The sequence below is a fragment of the Thamnophis sirtalis genome, unplaced genomic scaffold, assembly GCF_051295495.1.
Source record: "Thamnophis sirtalis isolate CommonGarterSnake01/CBP01778 unplaced genomic scaffold, rThaSir2_p1.2 scaffold_1, whole genome shotgun sequence".
In the NCBI taxonomy this organism is placed as follows: Eukaryota; Metazoa; Chordata; class Lepidosauria; order Squamata; family Natricidae; genus Thamnophis; species Thamnophis sirtalis.
In genome coordinates, this window is record NW_028261381.1 from 170,773,631 (window position 1) to 170,792,014 (window position 18,384).

At 46.6% G+C, this 18,384-nt stretch overlaps 2 protein-coding genes and 1 non-coding gene across 4 annotated transcripts in view; 1 reads left to right on the forward strand and 2 right to left on the reverse strand.

Moving 5' to 3' along the window:
* Nucleotides 1-3,939, reverse strand: part of FAM174C (family with sequence similarity 174 member C) — a 9,585-nt gene extending 5,646 nt beyond the window's left edge. Inside the window, exons 1-2 of one of the 2 annotated variants that reach the window (XM_014053882.2) lie at nt 3,347-3,936; nt 147-263 (exon numbers count right to left, since the gene is read on the reverse strand). In XM_014053882.2, coding sequence (XP_013909357.2) covers nt 147-263; nt 3,347-3,654 — 425 coding nt within the window. In that variant the 5' untranslated portion in view covers nt 3,655-3,936. Of the gene's footprint in view, nt 1-142; nt 264-3,346 lie in introns of those variants that run through there. The other variant, XM_087703288.1, reaches the window with a different exon arrangement.
* On the reverse strand, nt 1,506-1,607 carry LOC148049845 (U6 spliceosomal RNA). The gene has a single exon (XR_015695321.1). It is a non-coding gene; the product is annotated as a U6 spliceosomal RNA (small nuclear RNA).
* Nucleotides 3,940-4,217: 278 nt separating the features above from the next.
* ATP5F1D (ATP synthase F1 subunit delta) lies at nt 4,218-16,932 on the forward strand. The gene is made up of 5 exons (XM_014053892.2): nt 4,218-4,435; nt 5,452-5,605; nt 8,402-8,490; nt 10,554-10,680; nt 16,772-16,932. Exons 1-4 carry the CDS (start codon nt 4,301-4,303, stop codon nt 10,674-10,676), a joined length of 501 nt encoding a protein of 166 aa, XP_013909367.1. The 5' UTR covers nt 4,218-4,300; the 3' UTR covers nt 10,677-10,680; nt 16,772-16,932.
* The last annotated feature ends 1,452 nt before the right edge of the window (nt 16,933-18,384 follow it).

Here is an 18,384-nt window from a genome sequence, read left to right on the forward strand (position 1 = left end):
CCTGAACAAAATAGGCAAAAAGTAATTAATATGCAAAGAATCTATAATTCCTTGCAATCCAGTCACACTATCCTGCAGCCCCGTCCCTAGGAATCAATTGTGTTGCTGCAGCAAACCAAAGAATACACAACGGAACTAATTCTCACCGTCTCACATTCCTTATTTCAAATACCGTATCTTCGTCACTCTCCAGAGAAGCCATCTCCATGGGATCTTCCGAGTTGGAGAGAAGTCCGTATTTTTTCCGTGGAGGTTTCCTTGTCCTGCGAAACAAGTCTATAATCAGCCGCAGAATTTATTCACAGAGTTCACAAATCCATAGGATTGGCCATCTTCCCCAACTAAGGGGGAAGCTGTTCCACAGGGCAGATTTGACTAAGAAGGCACAACATAAAATGACACCGCTTTACAGAACGTCCTGGAGTAGGCCCATTTTGCTATATCTAGTGAGACAGTTGGGAGACTACTGATCACTCAAGAATCCTGGCCCCATACCACAGCTGGCACCTTACACTGTATATGGAAATGTACTGAAAGCAAGAATAGTGTCAATAATAGTGGGGTGACATGGGTGCACAGTGGCACCCCCCAAAACTGTCCAAGCTGCCACATTCTGGATCAGCTGCTTTTCAAAGGCAGCTTTATGTAGAGCATGTTGCAATAATCCAACCAGGAAGTGACGAAGGCATGTGTGACTCTGAGTGCAGCCTCTCGATACAGGCACAACTAGACAGAGTTGCTGAAAAGCTTCCTGACCACAGCTGGCATCTGCTCTTTAAGACTCAACCATGAAACTAGGAGCACCTCCAAATTTTACCCCACTTTAATCTAAGAGAGTAGAATCCCATCCAGAACTAGTTAATGGAAAGTATCCAGAAGCCTTTTAGTACTGTTTCATTACTTCTGCCAGTTGTAGAGGATTCCCCCTGAAAGGCAATGTTAAGTTTATGAGACTAATGGGCAGTGTTGGGCCCATTTAGTGACAAGATCTTTTTTTTTTAATTGAAAATTTTTGAAAAAAAAAAAGCTTTTACAAATATTTACCTCCCCTCCCCCACTCTCCCCTCCCGAACCCAACCCCCCCAATCTCCCCCCCTCCAACTTCCCAGAACAAATACATAAATCTTTAACAAAGATGTTCTAAAATAAACTTTTTAAAAAAAGTTAGTATCATCTTTCATTTGAGCTTTAACTCCTCTTTTGTTAGATCATTCCTTGCTTCTTCAGTCATAAACTATCTGGAATTTCCTAGTCTCGTATTTATTTTGAATATAGTCAATCCATCTTCTCCACTCCAGTTTATATTTCTCATTTGAGTGGTCCTTGAGATATGCTGATATTTTAGCCATCTCTGCTAAGTTTGTGACTTTTAATGTCCATTCTTGAATAGTAGGCAAATCTTCCTTCTTCCAGTATTGCGCCATCAACAGTCTTGCTGCCGTTATTAAATACAAAATCAAGTTAGTCTCTATAACAGTACAATCAGTAGTTATGCCTAACAGGAAAAAAATATGGAACGCTTCACGAATTTACGTGTCATTCTTGCTCAGGGGCCATGCTAATCTTCTCTGTATCGTTCCAGCGAGCACTAGTGACAAGATCTTAACAACAGATTTCCACTGTGGCTGATATCTCCCGAGAAATGGCAGTCTCAGGCAACTGAGCAAAGGCTGGGCCCCTGATTTTATATGTATATTATTATATTACATTTATTATACTAATCAATGTGTCCTGAGATAACAAATACAATACAGGCAGTCCTTGACTTACAACCAAAATGTTAAGTGAGACATTTGTTAAGTGAGTTTTGCCCCATTTTGTGATTTTTCTTGCCACAGTTGTTAAATGACTCACTGCAGTTAAGTTAGTAACACGGTTGTTAAGTGAATCTGGCTTCCCCATTGACTTTGCTTGAGAGAAAGTCACAAAAGGAGAATCACATGATCCTGGGACATTGCAACCATCATAAATATGAACCAGCTGTCAAGCACCCGAATGTAAACCATGTCCATGGGTATGCTGCAATGATGTGAAAAACAGTCATAAGTCACTTTTTTCAGTGCTGTTGCAACTTGGAACAGTCATTAAATGAACTGTTATAAGTCGAGAACTACCTAGATGTAAAATTGGCTCCACATGCAGTCGTCATATTGAAGAACTCGTAGTTTCTCTCAGAGAACTGCCACTACAGGTAGCCCTCGACTTACAACAGTTTGTTTAATTGACAGTTCAAAGTTACAACGGGGTTGAAAATGTGACTTGACCATTTTTCACATTTATGACCGTTGCAGCACACCCACAGCCGCGTGGTTTACATTCGGATGCTTGACAACTGGTTTCCATTTATGACAGTTGCAGCGTCCCAGAATGAGGTTTTGAAACCTTCCAACAAGCAAAGTCAAAGTCACTCAACAACTATGTTACTAATTTAGCAAATGCAGCATTCATTTGGCAAGAAAAGTCCTAAAATGGGAGCAGAACAAATTTCTCACTTAGCAACATTAATTCTGGGCTCCATTTTGGTCCTCCATCAAAGATTACCTGTATTTATTATCAATCTTAACACTTCCTGTTAATACTGAATAATTATTATACTGAACCAGTGCTTTACAAAGATAAGATGCTCGCTTGACTACTAATAGTTTCTCTGTTTGTTGTTTGTTAGTTGCAAAGTCGTGTCCGACCCATTGCGACCCCATGGACAACGTTCCTCCAGGCCTCCCTGTCCTCTACCATCCCCTGGAGTCCATTTAAGCTCATGCCTGCTGCTTTGGTGACTCCATCCAGCCACCTCATTCTCTGCCGTCCCCTTCTTCTTCTTTTGCCCTCCATCGTTCCCAGCATGAGGCTCTTCTCCAGGGAGTCCTTCCTTCTCATCAGGTGGCCAAAGAATTTGAGTTTCCTCTTCAGGATCTGGCCTTCTAAAGAGCAGTCAGGGTTGATCTCCTCTAGGACAGTGGTCTCCAACCTTGGCAACTTTAAGACCTGTGGACTTCAACTCCCAGAGTTCCTCAGCCAGCTGAGGGAGTTGAAGTCCACAAGTCTTAAAGTTGCCAAGGTTGGAGACCACTGCTCTAAGGAGATCTCTATTAGGAACTGACTAAAAGAGAGCAAGCTTACTCTCAGTTCGTACTCTTCAGATGCTCTGAGACTACTCTCTCTATCCTCTCCAGCCAGCATGCCAACTGACGGGCTGGGTGGAAGATGAAGATCACAACTTGCAGAGGACGCCCGATTGAAGCAGGTCTTTCCTCCCGTAGCCTATAAAAGGCGGCCAAATGGGATTGGCATCCCTAGAGATCATCTAGACCCACCCCACCCGTAGGGGCGCCCCGGCCTTCCTCACCGAAACGTGCGGCCTCCGAGGTAGTAGAGGAGGCCGATGCCCAACAGGCCGGCCACGACGTAGAGTGCGCGGTGAAGGGCCGGGAGGCCCAATCCCGACAGCCCCGATGATGGGGACCCGGATGTCGTCGTGGTTGTGGCGGTGGAAGCGGGCCGGGGGGCACTCTCGAGGCTTTTCTCTTTCGGCGGCAGGGAAGTAGGGACAGACGCGGTCTCGACGGGTTCCGTCTTATCCGTGTTCGTCGGCGCCGCCGCTGCGACCACCACCATCCAAAGCGCCAGCGGCCAAACGAAGCCAGTCGCCGCCATTCGGATCGGCAAACGCCGAATCTGAGGAAAAGCGGGCCGGACCGGACCGGAAGTGTTGCCGGGGGAACGCAGTGCAGAATCGGACCAACTTCCGGTTCTTTACCTCAACTGGGGAAGTAGGCACGATTTCCCGATTTCTAACGGGAATTGTCTTGTTCTTGGAGCCGTGAATGGAGGTAGTCAAAAGCGGAACCCGAATATCTTACACCTAAAATAAGGAGAGGAAAATCCGCATAGGGCTAAATAAAAGAGATCGGTCGACTCGGAACCACAAAAATCGGGACTACAGTTCCCACGTAGCACCGCCGCCTGAGCGAGCCTCAATGGCTATTGGACAATTTCCCCATGCATCACGGGAAAGGGGGCGGGGCCTTGTCAGAAGCAACGTATCAGACTGTTGCTATGATCTGCTGGGAAATGCAGTTCGGCATTGAGCAAAGTTTTCCTTTGGGAGCGGGTGGCGTTTATGCCGCTGTGCTTCTTGGGAAAATTTCACAAACGAGTACCTTGCGGTCGCCGTGCTTCCCGTCATGCCCCGCGGCAACCCCCCCTTTTTTTCCCGCGCGGAGCCTGCTGGGAGTTGTAGGCCAGGCCTGGTTGCCGGTCGACCTCTCTGCTTCTCCTCCGCTCTGCCCTTGGCTTCGCCATGTTCCCCGTCGGTCGTTTTCTCGCCCGCGCTTTGCTGTTGGGGTCTCGGTCCCCGTCCCGTCATTATGCCGAAGCGGCGGCAGCTGCTACGGGCCCTGCACAGCTGGCCTTCACCTTCGCCTCGCCCTCTCAGGTATTGTCATGGCAACCGAACTGAGGCCGGCATGTGGGCCTCGGGGCGGCAGTGTCCGAACCCGCTGCTGGGTCGTCGTCGGAACGGTCCGTGAAGCTCGCGTGTTTTGTTAACCCGGGTTTAGTCTGTTGTGTGAACATGGGGCAGAGTTCAGGGTTAACCAGATCGAGATGCAAGCAGGTAATGTAGACGGAGGAAGAGGCTGGATTCGCTTAATAACTACACGATCCGCTTAATAACCCATAGGGGGAAAAGCCTTTGAAATTGGGCATGACTCACTTAACAGCCGCCTTGGCTTAGCAATTGAAATTGGGGTCTCCATTCTAGTCATAACTCGAGGACTATCTGGATTGGGCTTTCTGGATTGGAGCTGGAGGACATAGTTTCAAATTTCTGGTGGCCATGGGTTGTGTACCCAAAGAAATAATAATTATTTTTTTAATTTATATATCATTTGATTGTCAGCAACTCTGGGCAGCATAAAAGTATCCTTCATATGAATCAAGAAAAATAATTATCAGCTCCATCTCTTCTCTTTTTGCTTTCTATTTTTAAAAAAATCCTGGTGCAGGACTTTTTCTCCTTTTCAGGTTTGTGGGAAATATAACTTTACAGGTAGTTCTTGACTTACGACCACAATTGAGCCCAAAATTATTGTTATGTGATTTTTTCCCCCATTTTATGAGCTTCCTTGCCAGAGTTGTTAAGTGAATCACTACAATTGTTAAATTAGTAACACGGTTGTTAAGTGAATCTAGTTTTCCCATTGACTTTGTAAGACGATCCCAAAAGGGGATCACATGACCCCAGGACACTACACCGGCCATAAAGGTGAGTCAGTTTCTGAGCATCTGAATTTGGGTCATGTGACCATGGGGATGCTGAAATGATCATAAGTGTGAAAAATGGTCACAAATCACTTTTTTCAGTGCTAAGTTGTAACTTTGAACTGTCACTAAATGAGCTGTTGTAAGTTGAAAACTACCTGTGTTTTCTTTCCCATTTTTTCCCTACAGGTTTTCTACAATGCTGCCGTTGTGAAACAGGTGGATGTTCCCACCTTAAGTGGATCCTTTGGCATCTTGGCTGCTCATGTTCCCACTCTACAGGTCCTGAGACCTGGCGTTGTAACCGTCTTTGATGAGGAAGGCTCCTCCAAAAAATACTTTGGTGCGTGTGAAAATGATGGCTGGTGAAAGCATAGGAAATTATCTTAGCTGAGGGTATCTTTCAGAAAATATCTGCAGTCCAGTTTTCCCAAGGATCTGCAAACTGGGTTTGAGAACCATCACTGATTTATGTCAATTAGCTAAAGTAACTGCGGAAGTGTTTCTGAGCACAAACTATTCTTCGAATGAAAACATTCTCATATTTTGCAAAACAATTCTTCACAGCGAAAGAGAAAGGACTCATTCACCTCCCTAAGTTAGTTCTCTTTCTTCCAAATGTAAAAGATGCAAAAAAAAAAGATGTTTCATTTCATTTCATTTATTATATTTATATGCCGCCCTTTTCCCCCCCGAAGGGGACTCAGGGCGGCTAAGACTCTAGAAACTAGAGTGCAGAGAAGAGCCACAGATGATTAGGGGACTGGAGGTTAAAATAGATAAAGAGCAATTGCAGCATTTGGGTATGTCTGGTTTGATGAAAAGGACTAGGGGTGACATGAGAGCAGTGTTCCAATATCTCAGGGGCTGCCACGAAGAAGAGGGATTCAAGCTATTCTCCAAAGCACCTGAAGGCAGGACAAGAAATAATGGGTGGAAACTAATCAAGGAGAAAAGCAACTTAGAACTAAGGAGAAATTTCCTGACAGTTAGAAATTAATCAATGGAACATTTGCCTCCAGAAGTTGTGAATGCTCCAAACACTGGAAGTTTTTAAGAATATATTGGATAACCATTTGTCTGAAGTGGTGTAGGTTTTCCTGCCTAAGCAGGGGGTTGGACTAGACCTTTAAGGTCCCTTCCAACTCTGTTATTCTGTATTCTATTCTATTCTAAGTATTGACTAGCTATTAACTTCCAAAGATTAATCACAATAATAGCATCAAGGTCAGGACAAATAATACCACTTGTGCTTTAAAACGGCTTCTACTGTACTGCCGTAAAATGGCTTCTACTGTACAATGCAGTAGAATTGCCATGGTAATGGCTTCATAGTGATCCACAAGGGGGCTCCCTCTGGTAAGGGGAAAAATCCAACATTAAAAATTACGTTTGGTCCAGACTTTTTCCCCCTATAAATCAATACCCCTGCAACACCAGGTTATCGGCACGTTCTAAATAATTAGAGGATTTGTTGTTGCTCTATTTTGCTGGTGGTTTTTCCTTGGGTTTGTTATTTTCTGTCTGCATTTTCTGACCTCTGGCTGGTCCTCCCACCATCATTGATTGTACTTTTCCACCTCATGCATATCATTAGCCAGGCGTCACCCAGAGAACATCCATCACCGCCTGAAATAAGCAGATCTTGACCCCTTCCAGTCCGGCTTCAGACCTGGTTACAGCACAGAAACCGCTTTGGTCGCATTGACCGATGATCTCTGGAGGGCCAGAGATGGAGGCTATGCGTCCATCCTGGTTCTCCTTGACCTCTCAGCGGCTTTCGATACCATCGACCATGGTATCCTTCTGCGACGACTGCGGGAGGTGGGGGTGGGAGGCACTGTTTTGCAGTGGTTCTCCTCCTACCTCTCGGACAGGTCGCAGTCGGTGTTGGTCGGGGGGCAGAGATCGTCCCTGAGGCCCCTAACATGCAGGGTGCCGCAGGGTTCGGTCTTATCCCCCCTACTATTTAACATATACATGAAACCGCTGGGCGAGATCATTCGGAGGCATGGGATAAAATACCACCAATATGCGGACGATACGCAACTGTATCTGTCCGCCCTGTGCCAACTCAATGAAGCGGTGGACGTGATGAACCAGGGTCTTGAGGCCGTTAAGAACTGGATGAGCGCTAACAAACTGGTACTCAACCCGGACAAGACCGAGTGGCTGTTGTGTTTCCCTCCCAACAATTTGGCTAATGTTCCAACACTTAGGCTGGGGGGTCAAATTTTATACCCCTCAGATAGGGTCCGCAACTTAGGAGTCCTCCTGGATCCACAGCTGACTTTTGACCACCAGTTGTCAGCTGTGACCAGGGGGGCATTTGCCCAGGTTCGCCTGGTCCGTCAGTTGCGGCCCTACCTAAACCGGGAGGCTCTCGCAACAGTCACTCGAGCCCTTGTGATCTCTAGGCTGGAATACTGCAATGGGCTCTACATGGGGTTGCCCTTGAAGTGCATCCGGCGACTGCAGTTAGTCCAGAATGCAGCCGCGCGAGTGATAGTGGGCGCACCGCGGTTCGCCCACGTTACACCCATCCTCCGCGAGCTGCACTGGCTACCTGTCGGTCTCCGGGTGCGCTTCAGGGTACTGATGACCACCTTTAAAGCACTCCATGGTAGTGGATCTGGGTACTTGAGAGACCGCCTTCTGCCGATTACCTCCCTCCGACCGATTAGATCGCACAGACTGGGCCTCCTCCGAATCCCATCCGCCAGTCAATGTCGACTGGCGACTACACAGAGGAGAGCCTTTTCTGTTGCAGCTCCGACCCTGTGGAACGACCTCCCCGTCAAGATCCGCACCCTCACCACCATCCAGACCTTCCGCGCAGCCCTCAAGACCTGGCTCTCCCATCAGGCCTGGGGATAGGTTCCCAATTTACCCGCCCGAGTGTTGACTGTTGAATGAAAGTTGTGTTTTATTATTTTTCTTTTGTTCACATTTTGTTTGTCTTTTGATATTGCACACCCTTCCCTGTGATTGTAAGCCGCCCTGAGTCCCCTCAGGGAAAAGGGCGGCCTATAAATCTTAATAAAATGACTAAAAAAAAAAGATCTCTGTAGGGAGGGGATTCTAATCACTCGGGGCCTTTGTCACTGACTGATTACACCATTTCTTTGCAATTGTGTAGTGAGCAGCGGTTCTCTCACGGTGAATGCAGATTCCTCTGTCCAGGTGTTAGCTGAAGAAGTGGCTTTATTGGATGAGCTCGATGCTGCAGTGAGTATTAGTCTTGTCTTCTCTTTTCATTTCTTCCCTTCACCTCCCTCTACGGACAATCCCCGCTAGGCTGCCAAATTGGGAAGGGATTTCTCTGCACCAGGCTGACTCAGCAGCACTGCAGTTCGCTCTCTTTTTTTAAAAAAAAAAATCAATTCTGCTGCGGCTCAATTACCATTTCAGTCAGTATTTAAAGTTTTAAAAAATGCTTTGGTTAAAGAAGTAGTCATTTTTGCAGGTAAGGGTTGAAGCAAAGGGTCTTGGGCGCTCTCTGAGTTGTTTTTTTTTTCTTGAAGACGTTTCATTACCCAAACAAGCTGACACCATCAGTACTAGTGAAGAGTGGGGTTTAAACTCCACTCCTTACCTAGCCCTGATGATGTTACCTAGCTGGGTAATGAAATGTCTGGAAGAAAACCGTCAAGCTGCGAGAGCACCAAGAATCCCTCAAGTTCAGTTCAGTTCAGTTCACTTTATTTGTATGCTGCCCTTTTCCCTGGGGGGACTCAGGGCGGCTCACAGTTCAAAAGGGGTGGGGGAAGGACAAACAATTTACAACATAAAAACATTACATCATTTAAGAACTCAACAGTCATACAATTCGAGTAGGGGTTAGAATCTTTAACCCCAGGCCAGCCGGGATAGCCAGATTTTAAGTGCGGCGCAGAAGGTCTGGAGGGTGGTGAGGGTCCGGATCTCCACGGGGAGTTCGTTCCAGAGGGTCGGAGCAGCCACCGAGAAGGCTCTCCTCCGAGTAGTTGCCAGTCTACACTGGCTGGCTGATGGAATTCGGAGGAGGCCTAATCTATGTGATCTTATCGGTCTAGTGGAGGTGATTGGCAGTAGGCGGTCTCTCAAGTACGAGTCTCCTGATCATAAAAGGCTCTATAGAAGACATGGACACTCTACTTATTAATGCAAACATGCCTGATTGGACCATGTGATGGACATGTGGGTGCTGGGCAGGGACTTAAACTTTCACTTGGGGGGTGGGGGAACCTGGAAACTTTCACATTCGGGTTAATGTCAGGATTCCAAGTAACACCCCCAACAAAAAAAGACTCCAAAGGCTTTGAGTTTCCTCAAAGTTCCATTTTATTAGAGATGTCATATTGGCACATCTGGGAACACCCGAATCTGAAAGCTTCCAGGTTTTCCCCACTCAAGTAAATGTTTAGGTCCCTGCCCAGCACCCACATGTCCATCACATGGTCCAATCAGGCATCGTCCCAACTGGAGATGCCTCTCAGTCATGCCACTCCAGGTGCAGGGCAAGGTGTCCTTGACTCTCTGAGAAAGGAATGTTATTTAGATGTTGTGTGTGTGTGTGTGTGTATCTGCCATACTCCACATAATCCCCCATCCCTTTTTCCCACAGTCAAAATTGTGGCAGGCCAGAAGGCCCAATGTACAAGATGGCTTCCAGGCTTGACACTGGTTAGCAGTTCTGGGACTTGCAGGTCCCTGCATCTTAAAAGTTCCTGAGGTTGAGGAACACTACAGAATAAAGTAGAGTAGAATAGAATGGAGTGGAGAGTGAAATAGAATAGAATAGAATAGAATAGGAATTTGTCTTTGGTGCATATGGTCTCAGTGTACATAAAAAGACAAGATACATTCGTCAAGGTCATAAGGTACAGCACTTAATGACAGTCATAGGGTACAAATAAGCAATCAGGAAACAATCTCAATATAAATCATAAGGATACAAGCAACAAAGTTATTGTCGTGCAGTCATAAGTGGGAGGAGATGGGAGGTGATAGGAATGATGAGAAGACTAATAGTAATGCTGCCTTAGTGAATAGTTTGACAGTGGTGAGGGAATTATTTATTTAGCAGAGTGATGGCCGGGAGGAAAAATGTCCTTGTGTCTAGTTGTCTTGTTGTGCAGTGCTCTATAGCGTCATTTTGAGGGTAGGAGTTGAAACTATGTCCAGGGTCTGTAGATATTTTCACAGCCCTCTATACAACAAGTGTGTGCCTTTTAGTTCATATCCGTTGCTCTCTTCCCACGTGGCCCCACATCTACTGATGTTGCTGATGGGTTTTTTCCTGTACACAGACGGCCAAGTCGAACTTGGACAAAGCCTTGTCGGAACTCGCATCGGCCCCCGATGAGGTAGCAAAAGCAGAAGCGCAGATCAGCGTGGAAGCTAACGAAGCAATTGTAAAAGCTTTGGAGTGAGCAGGTAAGTAATTCCCGTTTCTGCTTCTACACCTGCTTAGATCTTTCGGTTCAGTCTCCAGCTGGCATTTGAGGATTTAAAATCGAAGGGCACCGGGTTTTTTTTCCCCCTGGTCAGGCAATACAGATAGTCCTCGACTTAAAACCACAATGGAGCTCATGATTTCCATTGCCAAGCAAGGCAGTTAAGTGAATTTTGCCATATTTAGCTATTTTTCTTGACACAGTCATTAAGTGAATCACTAAAATTATTAAGTTAGGAACATGGTTGTTAAGTGACTCTGGTTTCCTCCTTGACTTCACTTGTCAGAAGGTCACAAAATGTGACCGCAGGATACCAGGACGCTGCAACCCTCATAAATACATGTCAGTTGCCAGGAGCCTTGAGTTTTGATCATACGACCGTGGGGATGCTGTGATCGGTCATAAGTGTGAAAATAGTCATGTCTTTTTTTCCCCCCAGTGCTGTTGTAACTTTGAACAGTCACCGATCAAAATGGTTGTAAGGTGAGGACTACCTGTCAAGATAATGTTCTTGAGGGTGGAGCTGTGAGCTGGGCTCCAAAAGATTTTTAGGGTCATATGGAGGTAGTCCTCAACTTATGACTGGTTACTTAACGGCTGTTTTAAGAAGAGATTGGATAACCCTTTGTCTGAAGTGGTTTAGGGTTTCCTGTCTAAGGAGTGGGTTGGACTAGAAGACCTCCAAGGTCCCTTCCAACTCTGTTATTCTGTTAAGTTGGATGGTTGTCCTTCTAAAGGTAAGCAGGACTGCAACTGTTTTCCTTTTAATAATGGGTTTTAAATTAAATTAGATACATCTATACACAACCAGGATTGTTCTTCATATAATTAAATAAGGTTTCTTGGCTTAAATAGCCATTTTCGGATGCAGTTCAGGACATTTAAAGCTTCGTACAAGACTCCAAGACTTAACGAGTTACGATTAATCTGAACTAGGGGTTTAATGGGGTCACTTCTAGTTTTCAGCATCATCATTCCACGGTCATTAAGCAAACCAATAGTACTGTGTGAGCATGCTTTTGCCAGAAACTGGAAGGCAATGCCGGGTTTCAGGAAAACCATCATAAAATGTAGTCACATGACGGTGGGATGCTGAAAATGGCGGTAAGCGCAGCCCGGTTGCCCAAAGTGAAGAGACATGACTATGGCGATAGGGAAACCTACAGAACTTTGGATTGGGGTTGTAAGTAATAGCAATAGCAATAGCAATAGCAGTAGACTTATATACCGCTTCATAGGCCTTTCAGGCCTCTCTAAGCGGTTTACAGAGAGTCAGCATATTGCCCCCAACAATCTGGGTCCTCATTTTACCCACCTCGGAAGGATGGAAGGCTGAGTCAACCCTGAGCCGGTGAGATTTGAACCGCTGACCTGCTGATCTAGCAGTAGCCTGAAGTGCTGCATTTAACCACTGCGCCACCTTGGCTCCAGTAACTCCAAGTAGGCCCAACGAAACTTTCAACAGTCACTAGGCAATTGGTTGCAAATCCAGGAATACCTATACCAGTGATGGCTAACTTTTTCTGGACCATGTGCTCAAAGCACACTTGCGCATGCGCAAATGCGTGTGCCCCAACCCCCAAAATGCAATGTGCGTGCAGCCCCCGCGCATGTGTGCCCGCCCCGCACACACCCCGTCCCCATGCATGCACGGCAGAAACTCTTAAGACCAGCTGGCTGACAGGAGGTGCGCACGAATGCTCAGCCGAGCTGAACAGGGGCAACAGCCCGCGTGCCATCAGAGAGGGCCCTGTGTGCCGCCGGTTGGTTCACCATCACGGACCTCTACATTCTTACCACCACGGTTAGTGCAAAACGAAACAGAAGGGAAGAGAAAGAGGGAAAAAAAAGGAAGAAGACAGAGGAAGGGAGGAAGGAAAAGGAGAAAAAGAGGGTAAGGAAAGAGAAAGAGGGAGGAGAAAAAAAGGGAGGAATGGAGGAAGGAAAGAAGATAAAAACGAGAAGGAAGGAAGGAGAAGTAAGAAAGGGAGGAAAGAAGCAGTCATACATAAGGATCCCATGCCACCTAGGTAGACCATCAAGCACGAAGAAAGTCCATGCTCAGGTGAGATTTGGCCGCTGCCTCAGAGGAGTCCTGTGGTTTGATCGTCACCTGCCAAGGGTGGTCACTCAGCACTTAAGTCTTTTTTGTCCCTCTTCTCTTCCAATTCCCTCTCTCCTTTATGATCCATCAGCAAGCCTTTTCTTCGGCTCAACACTGGAATAAAACAGCTTCCGTCAATGAGCACCCCTGGTGGACATCCAGAGTCCCAGATTGAAGATTTCTCACTGTCCGGTTGAAAAAGGAATTGCCGGCTGGGTTCACACGGCTTGTTAAAATGTGGATGAATTTGTGGATTCAGGATATTGGGGGGGGGGGGGGACTTTCTGCGGGCAGCAGGGCCTGGTAAGGTCAGAACCTGGCTTGATACCGGGATAGGAGACAGTCAGCTAGTCTTGGAAATTTAAAATGATGGCAACACTGTATTGCTGTAACGGAGCCAATAAAATTGCACAGGCTTGTTCATGAAATCACCAGGGTTTGGACTCCACCCAAGGAAGACTTTAACTTTGAGTGCCTAGGTCCTCATGCTAAGCCATCATCTGATTCATGTGTTTGGGCAAAGCCTATCGTGTGAATCAGGTGATATTCAGCTGATTCCGACCGGCTTGCCTGAACCAGGTAGTGGAAAATCCACCCACCTGCCCCGGCTCTGTGCCATCCTATTTAGGCACATTTTCAAGATGTGTGCAAGCCACATGCATGATCAAAGTGCATGCGCGCAAGGCTGAGCGCATGAGTGGTCATGTTTTGTTCTGACCAAGGCTTCCCAAGAGCATGAAGCAAACTCCTTGTCCTGACAAAAAACCCTTTTATTACTGTGAATTCAGCTCATTCACATCCAGCAAAGTCTTTCAGGGGAGGATTTACAGACCTTATCTGGCTTGGAGAGCTGCCAGGCCGATATCTGCAAAACTTGGCAAGGAGTTGGAGAGTCCCAAACCAATTAAGCGAATTAATTGTCTCCTGCAAACTCCACTCCCCTTTCGCTCCTCTTTTATTTCCTCTGGGAGGGGCCATTCATCATCCACCTGTGGCCTTACTCCCGAATCGACCCTTGTTCCTTAGCTCTTCCCTTCGTCTAGCAACTCTGTGCATGCGCACACTGGGAACAGGCTCCAGCTATTCTTCTGCCTCACTGATGTCTGACTCTGAAGGCTGCTGATAACTGGCATACGGCTCTGGCCCCCTCTCTGCCTCCGACACAGAGCCCTCATCAGAGGCTTCCCCAGACTCCAGGACTGGCCCGTCTTCCTCCCCAACCTCCTCACTGTCTGAATCTGGCAGGCCACAACACATTTGCGAACCGGTAGGGAAAGTAAGTCAATACCACCCCTGGTTTGAATGTAGCAATTATGAGTGCCTGGGTGCTTTCTCTCTGAAAAGAGAATGCTGAAAAAGCCACCTCTGGCCACCCAGGACAGCCTTCCCTCGGCACCGGTTACATTTTCTCTCTTTTTAGAGCATGCTTTCCTCCTTCCCCGGCTTAGCGTCTTCCAGGTAGATAGGATTGCAACTGCCAGGATTCAGCACTATGTTTTCTGCGCATGTCAGGAGCTCGGGCCCAGTGCGTCTGGAGGGTGTCCGGCCGAGAGAACGCTGCATTAGAAGGAAATTGCAAAGAAGCCCTCAAGATAAGACAAGTGTGTTTCTCATCTCCGCCAACCTGAAGATGTGTGGACTTCATCTCCCAGAATTCCACAGCCAGAGTTGCTGAGGCTAGGAAACACTGCTGTAGAAACTTAATCAGATGGTGGGGCTTAGACGTAGGAGATGCCTAGACCAGGGATCCCCAACCTTGGCAACTTTAAACCTGGTGGACGTTGGGGGTGTTGCTCGGCATCTCTCTGCCACTAGGTGGCGCATCAGGATAAGAAATGCGCATTGAGGCATGCCATCTTCCTGATAAGAACTTAAACTGAATGAATGCACTTTGAGTTTAAGTACAGTTAGTCCTCAACTTACGACCAATTGCTAAGCGAGGGTTCAAAGTTATGACGGACCTGGAATCCAGATTTGAAGTTACTACATTCGGCTGAGGAGTAGGTTATGCGACCACATTTTGGGTGCTTGGCAGCCAATCTGCATTTACGGCCATTTGCAGTCCCACAAGTGCAATTTTTAAAAATGTTTTTGCTGGAAATCCACATTTGCTTCCGTTTTCCAGACAAAGGCACCGCATAGCAAACAATGGGTTCCCTTAATGACCGTGGCGTTTTGGTTTGGGACTGCCACATTTGCAGAACGGCTGCCAGGAAAAAAAAAAAGGCCTGGAATTGGACAGGGCGACTTGGTGACCCGCTTTACGACCCTCACGATCGCTGATGTGGGCTCAGCTGTGGTCCTAAGTTGAGGACCGCCTATATTTTAATCCATGCCATTAAATGTCCAATATGGAGAAAGAAGCACAAAACCATCACTTAGTATAGAAAAGTTCTTGTAAAAAATGAGAAGCCAAACTGCATGCCAATAGCAGTACTTCTTGTTGTTGTTAGTTGCGAAGTCGTGTCTGACCCATCGCGACCCCATGGGCAACATTCCTCCAGGCCTTTCTGTCCTCAATAGCAACAGCACTTAGACTTATATACCGCTTCACAGTGCTTTACAGCCCTCTCTTAAGCAAGTTCTACAGTCAGCATATTGGCCCCAACAATCTGGGTCCTCATTTTACCCACCTCAGAAGGATGGAAGGCTGAGTCAACCTTGAGTTTGGTGAGATGTGAACTGCCAAATTGCAGCAGCCAGCAGTTAGCACAAGTAGCCTGCAGTTGTTGTCATTGTTGTTAGTTGCGAAGTCGTGTCCGACCCATCGCAACCCCATGGGCAATGTTCCTCCAGGCCTTCCTGTCCTCTACCATCCTCTGGAGTCCATTCAAGCTCAGGACGACTGTTTCAGTGACTCCATCCAGCCACCTCATTCTCTGTCATCCCCTTCTTCTTTTGCCCTCCATCGTTCCCAGCATGAGGCTCTTCTCCAGGGAGTCCTTCCTTCTCATAGCACCCAAGACATGTATACTGCTTCACAGTGCTTTACAGCCCTCTCTAAGCGGTTTACAGTGTCAGCATCTTCTCCACAACAGTCTTGAGTCCTCATTTACTGACCTTGGAAGGCTGAGTCAACCTTGAGCCCACCAGAATTGAACTCCTGGCAGTAGGTAGAATTAGCTTGCAATGTTGCATTTCTAGCCATTACCATCACGGTTCAGATATGTTTATAAGTATAATCTTTATTGTCGTTGTACTTAAATACAACGAAATTGGTTGCTAGTTACTTTACTTTATTGTCATTGTACGTATGTACACAGTTTACGCATACAATGAAATTCACTAGCTAACTGCAGATGTTACCTAGTTGGATAGTGAAACATCTCCAAGAAAACCACCAAGTTCGGAGAGCACCAAGAACCCCACAGTTCAACCCCTAGCTACAAATATTCCCTTATATTGGATAATGATCTTTCCATCTGCTCCTCTTTAATCCTCGGAAAGTTTGCAGCTATGAGAACTGCGAATGTGGAAGGGGGTGATTTTTTTTGCAGCGCCGCCACCACCAAATGGCATTACTTCTAGTAGTATTTCTAAAAGAACTGCCTTGTCATCTTGGGGTAGGAATTAATTCACTCTGGCTGCCCGAACAAAAACAGTGCTGAGTTGCAAATCTTGCCTGGGCCTGACTTGTTTTCATTGGCAGAAGCTCTGCAAAGTTTTAGACAGGTTTTTCCCCCAGTCAGTCCTAATGGAGATTAAGCACGGGACCTTCTGTGCGTAGAACAGGTGTTTTACCACTGGGCCTGTCACTATGGGGAAGTGGAATTATACAGCTTCAGCCTGTCATTGGGGGAGGGGGGGGGGCAGGACTTGAGCGGCAGTAAAGCTGTTGGGGTTTTTTTGGTCTAATTTCTGTTCCAAACCCAGAAAGCAAATAGGCAGGGGGTGAACTTGCAACGCCCGAGCCACACAAATCCTGGCTGTAAAATGTCCTGATCTTCCTTCTCTTTCTCCGTTACAGAAAATTCCACCACTGTTGCTTCAGAAAGTGGCCGCCTCCAGCTCGGGACCTCTCCTCGTCTTTCCTTCTCTTCTTTCGGTCTGTACAGGATTTGTGAATAAAGCTTGACAATTAACTGTTACCGATTAAAGCAGAAGGTCAGGCCAAAAAGTCCTATGTTATTCCTCGGTTTTTCTGTTGTTGTTTTTTCCAATGATGACTCCTGGAATCAACTTGTCACCTTTACAAAATAGAGCGGATGCAGGGCGAAACCAATGCATCTAAAATCAAAACCAGTCTCTGTTTCTTGATCAGGGTAAATTGACGCTCCTCGTGGGGCCATCCAGGGTTGAGTGGGGTGCGTGCGTTGTGCATGCAAAGAAATGGCTTAACTTCAAATATCAAAAGTGTTCAGACCTGAGAGGGCCCTCCTGCTCTTTGAGCTCGGTTGTTTCTTGCAGACGTTTTCATTACCCAAACTGGGTGGCATTTTCCGTGCACTGATGAAGTTAGCTAGTTTGGTAATGAGACGTCTGCAAGAAAGCAGCCAAGCTCGGAGAGCACCAAGGACCCCTCCCTTATTTCAACCCTGAGCTACAAATATTCTCCTTTATTAGTTTTCAAACAACAATTGGTGTGTCTTCAGTCTCCTTGGAGAGGACGAGAATCGGTAGGCAAATATGAAAGACAAAGCATATTTTTGCTGACTGTTGGAAAATGTTTTGATAGTAAGAGTTGCTCAGTGAGAGAATAATTCTTCACTCAAAGTACAGGTAGTCCTCAGTTTACAACTGTTCATTTAGTGACCATTCAAAGCTACAGTAGCGCTGAAAAAAGTGACGTGACCATTTCTCACATTTCTCAACCTTTGCAGGGTCCCCACAGTCACACAATCACGGGAACTGTTGTAAGTCAAGGACTAATCTATAGGTCCTTTTTGGTACAGGTAGTCCTCGACTTACCACAGTTCATTCAGGGACCATTCAAAGTTACAACAGCGCTGGGGGAAAAAGTGACTTATGACCGTTTTTCACTCTTGCGACCTGTGCGGCCGCCTCATGGTCACATGATCAAAATTCAGGCGCTTGGCAAATGACTCATATTTATGACCGTGGCATTGTCCGTGGGTTACGCCATCCCCTTTTGCAACCTTCTGGCAAGCAAAGTCCATGGGGAAGCCAGGTTCACTTAACAACCAGGTACTGTAACTAACTTGTTGCAGTGATTCACTCAACAACTGAGGCAAGAAAAGTCATAAAGTGGGTCAGAGCTCACTCAACAAAAGTCACACTTCACAAACAGAAACGTGGGGCTCAGCGGTGGCCGTACGTTGAGGACTACCTATTTCGAAGCCTAGGATGAAAAGGTGAATCATTCGTATGTATGCCAGGTGTAGAGTAGATGTGAAATTCTAGCGTTGGACAAAACGAACGCCAGGCTCTCTCCAAATCCTCTCCTTCCATCCTGGGAGGCCTTTCGATCAAATGGGAATGGGAAGTCCAGGAGACAAAAATCGTGTTAAGCATTCCCTTCGCATGGCGGTTTTTATAAAAACCAAAACGTACAACCCACATTCCCAAACGTCCTTCTACCAAGATAAGCCCTTTTTAAAAACAACAACCAACAGTTGCCTC

Coding starts and splice junctions, on each gene's coding strand:
- ATP5F1D (XM_014053892.2), top strand. CDS start 4,301: ATGTTCCCCGTCGGTCGTTTTCTCGCCCGCGCTTTGCTGTTGGGGTCT. Junction 5,606..8,401: donor CTCCTCCAAAAAATACTTTG/GTGCGTGTGAAA, acceptor GCAATTGTGTAG/TGAGCAGCGGTTCTCTCACG. Junction 8,491..10,553: donor TGGATGAGCTCGATGCTGCA/GTGAGTATTAGT, acceptor TCCTGTACACAG/ACGGCCAAGTCGAACTTGGA.